This window comes from Parambassis ranga, chromosome 5 (genome assembly GCF_900634625.1).
Source record: "Parambassis ranga chromosome 5, fParRan2.1, whole genome shotgun sequence".
In the NCBI taxonomy this organism is placed as follows: Eukaryota; Metazoa; Chordata; class Actinopteri; family Ambassidae; genus Parambassis; species Parambassis ranga.
The window spans coordinates 9,376,494-9,386,539 of NC_041026.1; the positions used below are offsets into that span (position 1 = coordinate 9,376,494).

Sequence of the window (10,046 nt, forward strand, 5' to 3'; positions counted from 1 at the left end):
TCGTCCCACAATTTACAGTCCAGGTGTACAGGGAGAAGGTTATTTGTGTTACCGTGTTTTTTATATATATATATATTTTATTACACACACACACACACAAATCAGGTCTTACAAGCATCTATCTATAACTGACTTTTGACACTAGGGATGTCTTGTGCCATTGCTATCCTGACATACAGCCAGGGCTTTGCCTTACTTATGAGATCCCCTGTTATTTCTCTCTGTTTGAAGACGTGTGCTTGGTTGCACTTAAAAAGATCAAGAAGGGGGAGGAGTCAGCAGCAGCAGCAGCAGTGCTTATTTTCTGCCTTGAGATATGTAGCGTATCATTGAAAAAAAAAATATTGTTTCTGTACTGTGAGTCAGCGGATGCTAAAGGAATATGTGTTACATAGGAGTATTTGTGTGGGGAGGGGAGGGGGGGGGCTTTATGTTCATATTTGTGATCTCAGCACAGAGACCATGGTTAAAGCGGAGAGAAGTTTAATCACTGTTTCTTTTGTTTAAAAAAGAGATCGTATGCTGTGAAGTCGGCTCGTTTGCTTCACTCTTCTCTGTGTGATGTGTGGAGAAGCTGCATTCATTGATAAAAAAAATTGATATTTAAGACAGTTTTTTTTTTTACTGATATTGCAAGTGAATTCATTTTAAAATCAATCTAACTAATTGTCTTGAATGGGAGCTATCGTCTCTGTGCTGTGGAGTATGACCATTGATTGTTATTTATAGGGTTGGTAAAGACATAGCGGCGGGTGGGAAGGGGGGGGGTTTGAGACGCGTGTTGATCATTTTCCATTGTGATGGAAATGTTAAAAGTATTGCAGGGCTCATGTTAGAGGCAGGATGAACTGCTGTCCCATGAGTCCTGCTGGATGAGTGTCTACTCTGAGTGGTTCACTGGACAATTCTGCTATAAAAATTCAACATTTAAGAATTGAAATAAATGCACCTGGCTTTGAATGTCATATTTCACAAGCTGGATGGCGATAACACTCCTCCTCTAGCAGGCCTCTCAGTTTATCTTTTATACAGACTTTTTTTTTTCCATTATCCAGATTAATGTTTTGATCCTGTTGTCTTTTGACTTTCAGTGTTTGCCATATGCTTCACTGAAAATAATGTGTGATTGTGCTGGTATTGATAATTAATAATGAGATATCTAATGTATCATATTCTGAATGGTGTGGGCAGTGTTTTTTTTTTGGTTTAAGGTGGTTTACTATTGTCTTTGTTACCATTGTGCATTGCAATTTTATACTTTAAAGTAGAGGTTGGACTATGTAATCAACAAATGTATCTAACAATAAAGATGCATGGTGCCTTTGGGGCCATTTTCCCCCTCAGAAATCTTATTAAACATGTTTGTAAATGTGTTTTGTTCAGGCTGGTTCTTTTTGACATTACAAAAAAAGTTTTATCCTATTAAAACCTGCAGTGTTACATTTACATGGGATTGTCTTTGGTCACATCCTATTGATTGAAAGCAGGTTACTGTAGGAGGAAACCAAGAAATGTAAACTTTTTGTAGGCCTATAAAGATTTAAAAATTTGGGTTAAGCCTTTTTAAAAGTGGCTACTTTTTAACATCCTAAACAGATCTATTGTTTTCAATGTCCTGAAAGGATTTTTGCAAAACTTTATCAAAGTCATCAGCTGCCATTGAGCAGTAGCTTGTTCCATTAGTAAACAACTAAGTTAGCTTTATTGAAGAAAAAAAAAATAAAATCATCAATAATTGAACTGATATGTTTTTGTTTTTCAATAAATTATTTCTGTGGTTGTTTGAAAATATCGTAAATGTTTTTGTTTCATAAATAGTTTTGTACTATTTTAAATGTTTGTATTTACTTTTAGGCCACTTGAGCTACTAAGAACAACATCTCCCAGAAATCACTGCGGCTGAGACTTCTTCAACCCGGAATCAACGTCTTCGAAATAAAATCTTGCGTACGAAAGTGAAAGCTAATTTGAGCTAATCTTTTTGTAATAAAGAACTCACATTTATGTATACGTTATATATGTTTTTACTCGTACTTATATTGGTAGTTGAAAAAGTTCGCGAAGTTCCCGTTTTATTTTTAAGGAAAAATACAACCGGAAGTCGCAGCCGTCACTCTTATCCCAGCTGAGCTGACTTGACACCGGCGGGAAGAGGAGGACGCAGCAATGGAGACAGCCACAGCCACACAACAAGAACTCAGCGTTCCGTGTTTGAAATGAAGACCAGCCCGCTGTGCGTGTGTTACTGATTAAACATCAACTACAGTTTCTGTTGTAGCTAGCAGCTAGCAGTGTAACAGGAAGCATTTTTTTTGGCCCAAAGCCAAAACTAACATTAAAACCTGCGCATCAACGGTCCCGTTAACTTCAGCTGACGTCAACAGGTTCGCGAGGTGAGCTAAATTAATGAATAAACCGATAACAACGTCAACAGAAACCGGAGCCAGCTCCACTGCTGCACACACACTTAGCAGCTCTGCGGCTAGCTGCCGCTGTGTAGCAGCCGTAAATGCTCAGTAGTTAACTACAGTTATCTGTAAGTGATTAACAGTGTGGACAGTGTGCGTGCTACTAATGTGTCACTAACATTTTCATTAGCATTCAGGAGCTGACAGGTGCAACAGTGGAAGCGCTTCCGTAGCTTGAACTTTATCCTGTGTCAACGAGTTAATGCTAACGGTATTCTAGCTAACCTGCTTCTAAGTACCTGTAACAGCAACATCCGGCATTTCGTGTTATTCTGGGTAAAACTGACCGCACAGGATGCAGACACGTGGAATGTGACGTGACAAGCTGTCACCCCTTTTAATTGTTTACTCCACAGACATTAGTTTACAGTGGATTGTGCATGTTTTATTTTAGTGTGTGTGTTTAGTGTGCTGTCATCCATTGCATTGTCTTCTCAACAACACTGCTTCCCTCTTCCTCTCCAAAGCCATGTCAGCACTGTTGTGTTTTGTTGGTCTCTCAGGAGAAAGGAGTGAATGCTGCTGCCGCCTCATTACTTTGTCTCCTCTTTGGAGAGAAAACAAGCAAAGTGTAACCACTGTGTGTCACAGTCATGTCTCTATAGCTTTACAAATGAATACAGAAAACAAACGATTCATGTGTTTAATGTCTGTATTTGTGTTTCCTTCCTTTCCTTCCTCTTTTTTTATGATGCTGTCTGCTGTTTTACCACTGAAGCTTCATATCTGTGCACTTCCCTTTGTCCTACAAGCTCTAGTTATTCAGCTCTCAGACTTGTGTTGCCTAAATGTATTGGCTCCTTTGCTTTCTTACGATGTATACTTATATATTTTTACACCTGATGATGACAACAGAAACTAAAATATCATTTTGCATTAGTGTCTGCACCAGCCGCCTTCACCTGATCTGCCACTCCTGATCTTACCTCCATCATCATGGCTGGCACAGATGCGGTCAGTGTGCGGGTTTTCTCTCTGAACTGCTGGTCAGTGGCTGTATTTTTATTCTTCACATTTTTTGTACGCATGTAAGTGTCACTCGATGCTTTTAACCGTTTATCTTTTACAGGGGGATCCGCTATCTAAGCAAACACTGTCCTCAACGCTATGCCATGATCGGGGAACTGTTGTCTAAAGAGGAGCATGATATTGTCTTACTGCAGGAGGTTGGTGGATGCTGAACCCACAAAGATGTGAAGTTGTAGAATCTGGTTGACATTTTTAGCCAAAAAACTCTGTTAAATAAAACACACACAAAACGTTTGTCGGTATCATAAAATGTGTAAATGATGTTTTTCAGGTGTGGAGTGAAAAAGACTATCTCTACTTAAAAAAGACACTTGCCTGTAGTCATCCTCACTCTCATTACTTCAAAAGGTAATTGTTCTTTTCTGTTCTACATAGAGTTGCTGTAACTGCTATCTTTGAACATTTGTCAGTGTGTAATTAAAATTCACGAGTGCATTGCCAAATCTTCAAAAGTCTACCCAGTGTCAGAAAAATGCTTCTGCATGGCACTGATTGCTCTGAAGCCACTGAGCTACACACAGGATTAACTTTTTTCACCTCTATGCCAAGGTCTTACATTTCTAATCTCCACTACAGCTCACAAAAAAATGTCAACTCTAGTAGATGAGTTCTCACATCTCCAAAGGATTAACAGCAGCAGCACAGAACAATTCCCATGCACCTTGTCTTAATGGCTGCTTCTTTTTCTCTCATTCTGCAGTGGAGTCATTGGCAGCGGACTGGCCATTTTCTCCAAACACAGAATCCACGACACCTTTCTTTACCGCTACTCACTGAATGGTTATCCCTACATGGTGAGCCCAGAAAGACACAGACGCTTAAAATAGTGTTAAGAGCCCCTGAAGAAGCCCCTCGGGGAGTGGCTGAATGTCTTATATTTAAATTCTTGGAAATGACTATGACCTGGATGAATGAGAGCATCCTTGGATATATTGCTAGACATTGTTTAACTTTCTTTAACTGTTAATACATTCCAGGAACACTGGACACATCTCAGTCCCAAGTAGCAGAGATTATCATGGGGTAGACAATACACATACTGCCATCCAAAAACTCTTGTCCTTGGATAACAGAGAAGTGACTGTATCTCCTCTGAAGACCTTCACTGGTGTCAGCATAAGTAAACAATGAAGTGCTCTTATAGGAAAATATAATTGGAAGAACAGTTACAGAGGTTTCCTTTGAATATAGTGGAGGATATACAGCACAACATGGGTGTTGTATGGAAAGTTTTAAGTATTTGTTACACAATACATTCACTAGCCCACTAGGTGGGCTCAGTGGTAGAGCAGGGTTGTCCAGTAACCGGAAGGTTGGTGGTTCGATCCCTAGTCACTCCCTAGTCACTGTTGTGTGTCCTTGGGCAAGACACTTTACCCGCATAGCCTCCAGTGTACTAACTGGTGTATGGTGCTCTTTGCTGGGCTGCCTTAAGCAATTTCCCCATTGTGGGACTAATAAAGGTTTAAAAAAAAATATTCTTAGCTCTAGCTTTCCCTGCATTCTCCTGGTAGTTTTCGTTCAGGCAAATAACCTCTGCTCTCATGTCTACTTTCCCTTCCCTCATTTGTAGGCTCACCATGGGGACTGGTTCGGAGGTAAAGCCGTTGGACTGGCCATCATAAACATTGGCAGTCAAACTGCAAACGTCTATGTGACTCATGTAAGGCTTCATATCTGCAGTTATCAGCCCAGCTTGTGTTGTTATTTTCTGTCACTGATCGCTGTGCTGGTGTCCCTCCATGATGATTGTAGCTGCATGCGGAGTACTGCAGAGAGAAGGACTCTTATCTACCTCACAGAGTCGTTCAGGCCTGGGAGCTGCAGCAGTTCATCCGGTACGGTGTCTTTCCTGTTTACACTGTCCATACTGTGTGAGGAAATGTTTGTTTACACATGTGTGTGTTTGCATACGTTTCCTCTGCATCATGGGTGAATACTGTGTTTTGTGTGCCTGCTAGCCACACCTCTGCTGGAGCTGATGTGGTCATTCTTGGCGGTGACCTCAACATGCACCCTCAGGACCTTGGCAACAGACTGCTGAGGTCTTACACGGGCCTGCGAGACTCATATTTAGAAACCGCTAAATTTGATGTATGTATTGACAAGAATTCTACCCTGTATGTGTTAAATTATATGCAAAAAAACATGAGCACAGAGGGTTATTTGGTTGTCTTACCCCTTAAACTGGACTACAAGCTCAGGATTTGAGCATTTCAGAGTTCTGACCTAGTAATTAAAATGGCTACAAAGTTAGATTTATGTAAATTAAACCAGTGCTCTCTGTTGCAGGGATGTGAGGATGGCATTACTTTAATAGCTGACAATCCTTTTACCAACAAGAAGGAGCTGATCCCGTTTGAAAAGGGAATTCGAATCGACTACATTCTGTTTAAGGTAGGTGAAAGCTTTGCGTCCTTACCACTGCCTAAACCTCTTGAGCAAGGGTCTCAAACTCAACTTACCTGGGGGGCCGCTGGGCTCCCCCCTGGGTGAGGCTGGGCCGCATCAAGTATTCCACAAAAAAAGGTTTCAAATATTCCAAAAAAAGTACGACTGGTGCAATCTTCTCAAGCTCGATTAATAACAGGTCAGAGCATGAACAGTTCTTCAGAACATAGAACCTCAGAACCTCTTATCTAATCACGTTCCAACCACGTGACCAAGTTGGCCAACTTGTCAACGAACACCACCAGAAGCTGAGCTATGGTAGCCCATAAGTGATAAAACAATATAAAACACACAGGGCAAGCCTCAGCAAATAAGTGTGTGTGTGAAAAATGTGCGGGCCGCACTAACGCTAAACTTTGATGTCAAGTGAGGGGCCACAAAATATATCAAGTTTGAGACCCCTGCTGTTGAGTAATCACATGATTTTACAATTTGCACACTCTAAATGTACTACCTCGAACAATAATACATAAACAATGCAGCTTAAACACTGGTAACACTTTAACCTCTGTACATACAACTGCACATTTTTCTTTTTTTTTCTTTTTGCTTCTTCTTATTTTTATTTATTCTTATGCCTAAAATAAGTCCACTGTCTTTTATCTTAGTTTAGTTTTGTACAAAGTGCAAGGGAAACTCGCAAAGTAAGAATTTCATTGCTCAGTGTGCAAAGTGATCAGCAAAGTGACATTTGACAATAAACTTCTTGAATCTTGAATTTAGTTCCTAAAGCTCATTTTCCATCGTATTATTTCCAGGGTTCTTCTGAAATCGACATTCATTGTGACTCCATGTCCACCACCAAAGGCTCTGTTAGTGGTCATCCTTTCCCATACTCTGACCACGAGGCTCTCACTGCTGAGCTGAGGCTGGAGTCAGTTAAGGCTGGTGGTGACAGACAATCAAAGACTCAGGCAGCTGGTTCAGGTAGGTTTTTTTTTTTTTTTTTTTAGCGACTGTTCAGTAGCAAAGAAAGGCTTCAGATCTTGCTGTTCTGGCTATTGCTTGAGGATAACTACCCACCACTACATCAACATGTAGGGGTTTTAGCCCGGTTGGAACCCTTGTGATTTTTATTAATACTTTTTCCTTTTCCTCTTAAATAAGAGAATATTTTTGGAGGCCTGGGCATGCTCAAAAACTCACCAAACTTGGTAGGCACCTTTGTGTGCCCAAAATAATTCAGACTTTTGAAACGCACATGGAAAACGAGTCCACAGCGCCCCCTCCAAACTTAGCAGTGCTTGAGTCGAAGGTATTCAGTGGCTCTACAAAGGACTTTTCTATGCTCTCTCTTCAGTCTCCATGATTTGGCCAGCTTTAACTTATTCAGTAATTTGGTTTATGATCATGGAAAATTGCTTTAATTTCCCTCCTTTATAGTCTTTTTATTGGGAACCAGCATGGCTGATGGGGAGAAGAACGCTCAACAAACAGGCTGCTGTGTTGTGTTGCTTTAGATATGTGCTCGTATTCTCCTCTGGCTGCAGAATGCTAATGTTTATTCCAGACACGTCTTGTAATTCAATCCTGACAGAAAAAGCTGCCCGTGGCTGTTAGTTAAATTAACAAGGAGCACAGTAAATATTTAATGTTATGTTCTATCAGTCTTATCCAATTTGTAGGCAGAGTATCCTCACAGTGCTGTAACGTTTTCTCTGGCACTTCATTATCCAACACTGGGCACGTGGTAAATAATTGAAGCTCCGCTCTTTCTTTCATTGCTGCAGGAAAGCTGGCTGAGCTGGTGGACATTGTGACAGAAGCCCGCACAGAAGTCAAAGTGGGTCTGCACTGCGCTGAGAGGATGCGCTACACGGCAGCACGTACTGGAGTGATGGGGCTGGCTCTGCTGCTCCTGGAGCTGGCCATAGCCGCGGTTCCCTGGTTTGCTATGGGAGCAGAGCAGCCTTTCCCTCGTACCTCTTTCTACCTGCTGGCTGCGCTGTGCTTCGCCATCTTGCTGACCACCACTCTTCTGTACATCTTTTACACCATGGAGCTGAAATCTCTCCAGGGAGCTGAAGACCAGATGAGGCTGGCTGTAGGCAGTCTGCAGGAGAAGCTCAGAGGGTTTCCTCTGGCTCAGCCTCACAACGCTGCACGGAAGCCCCCAGAGGGTCAGGAGCCCAGTGCCTTTGACTCGGAGGAATAATGCCACAGCCGAGTGGGTCGAAGTGGGCTCACAGAAAGAAGCCTTTGAATTCAGCTTTAAGATGGACTTTAACAGGAGTCCTCTGAATGTGTTAAATGCTCTTGAGATTCAGATTTATGCTGCAGAATAATTCAAAGACATGTCTGAAAGTAGTGCAGGGCACAGGCTTTGAAAGGTTTTATACGTTTTATATAGTCATCCATAGGCTTTTATTACCCCTAGATCTCACTCTATGCACCTAAAGTACACAAAAAAATGCTTCCTATTATACTGTAAAGTCATGCTGAGCTGCTTCTGTGCTCACACTGTAAACACAACCATTTGTTTTTAAAGCCTCAGGTCCAACTTGCATTCCACCCTCCACCAGTAGTTTCATTGGGACCAGTTGTTTCTGTTCTTAATTTCATGCTTTCCTTTTGTGATTTTTGGAGAATCCACCACACAGACATCGCGGGTCCAGTCTGTGTGTGTGTGCACATTTACTTGATGTTCTTAAGTACTTAGAGAAAGTAGCCTCGCAGTCTCCGCCTCACAGAGGACACAGACACTCCGTTTACATTTCAGTTACATATTCTCTGTAGAGCTTCCAGTAGCACTGTATCCTCATGTACTGGTTAAGACTTTTATACTGTACTGTAGTCACACGGTCTCAGTTCTCATGTTTAGAGACAATCTACACTCACTTTTCTTCTATATTCCAAAGTGTGGAATACACTGACCTGTTCTGCTCTTAGCTTTGAACTAAATCACTTTAATGTGTACATTTTAAAAAAGAGGGATAAATCTGTAGTGTGCAGTGCACTTTGTTAACCTAAAAAAAATCACTTTTCCTTGTATGTATGCCAGAAGATTAATAATGTTTCTCATTTCTATAAAACCATGTGACTCAACTGGAGCTTAACAATGACGGACTTTTACGACAAGATGATATCTGATGTAAATTCCAAGTGAAACTTATAATGGGCATGATCATGAAAGCAATAATAAAGACTTTAACTTTGACTCTGGACCACTGTGACTCAAATCACAGATAATGTTAAGTTCCACCCCTAGAGGGCACTGTGAGCACATCAGACTGTTGTAAGTTTTATGGTAAACACCAAACTGTCTCCATAGCAGCAATTAAGACAGCCACGGAGATCCAGTGAGTCTGAGCAGGTGAGAACCAGAACCTACAAGCTGGCACATGTGCACCAGATGAGAAGAGCGCCCATGGGTGTGGTAAGCTTTTTCATTCCACATGCAAATAATAATTATGTGTTGAATTATCATTATTCAAACATTGTCCTGTCTACCTCTTCTCCTCCTTTACCCGGCCAGCTGTCAGCAGGATGGTCCCCCTCTCTTGTGAGCAGGGTCCTGCTCAGTGTTTCTTCCTGTTTGTTCCTTGCCTTGACTGCTCACTCAGGGGGGGTCAGACTCTGGGTTTCTGTAAAGCACCTAGAGACAATGTTGACTGTAAAAGGTGCTGTATAAATAGAATAGAATAGAATTGTTGCCATACTTGATTCAAACAGGATCTGACCTGCTGTGGTGACACCTCAGCTTCCGTTCACACACCACCAGGTGAGCCAACAGTTATCCTGCATTGCAAACTAATCACATACCTGAAGCTAATTTCTAATTATTTAACACTTGTTATCTTGCAGATATGGGCATGGAGTGCATCCTTCTTCAGCGGTCACAGGTAAGAAGGAATGGCAGAAGTTGCAGGGTTGTCGGGCTTAGTACATATTTCCACGTAGTAAGGGTTTGTCCTGTTGTGCAGCATTTAGTTTGATTGATTATGACATGACTGTAAGTCACTATCAAAACATAAATCTCCTAGCTACAACTTATTTCCTAACTTATCTGCTTTTAGCTGAGTGTAGATATCATAAATATATCACATGTGGAAGCAGCACGACACACTGTGTGTTGGATATTTTCACTGTGATATAAAA

General features: G+C 41.4%; 1 protein-coding gene across 2 annotated transcripts; it reads left to right on the top strand.

Annotated features, from left to right (window-relative positions):
• Positions 1 to 2,017: 2,017 nt before the first annotated feature.
• smpd2b (sphingomyelin phosphodiesterase 2b) lies at positions 2,018 to 9,105 on the top strand. 2 transcript variants are annotated; one of them, XM_028406071.1, is made up of 11 exons: positions 2,018 to 2,233; positions 3,349 to 3,454; positions 3,538 to 3,634; positions 3,769 to 3,845; positions 4,198 to 4,291; positions 5,071 to 5,160; positions 5,253 to 5,335; positions 5,459 to 5,591; positions 5,790 to 5,894; positions 6,707 to 6,875; positions 7,679 to 9,105. In XM_028406071.1, exons 2-11 carry the CDS (start codon positions 3,405 to 3,407, stop codon positions 8,101 to 8,103), a joined length of 1,323 nt encoding a protein of 440 aa, XP_028261872.1. In that variant the 5' UTR covers positions 2,018 to 2,233; positions 3,349 to 3,404; the 3' UTR covers positions 8,104 to 9,105. The 2 variants fall into 2 exon arrangements, with proteins under 2 accessions (XP_028261872.1, XP_028261871.1); XM_028406070.1 differs by having other exon boundaries at positions 2,020 to 2,393.
• Positions 9,106 to 10,046: the final 941 nt, after the last annotated feature.

What these genes read in the sequence shown, in the direction of transcription:
- smpd2b (XM_028406071.1), top strand. Translation starts at nt 3,405, where the DNA reads ATGGCTGGCACAGATGCGGTCAGTGTGCGGGTTTTCTCTCTGAACTGC. An exon ending in CACTCTCATTACTTCAAAAG is followed by an intron (nt 3,846 to 4,197) that starts GTAATTGTTCTT and finishes CTCATTCTGCAG; the next exon opens with TGGAGTCATTGGCAGCGGAC. An exon ending in TCGACTACATTCTGTTTAAG is followed by an intron (nt 5,895 to 6,706) that starts GTAGGTGAAAGC and finishes TATTATTTCCAG; the next exon opens with GGTTCTTCTGAAATCGACAT.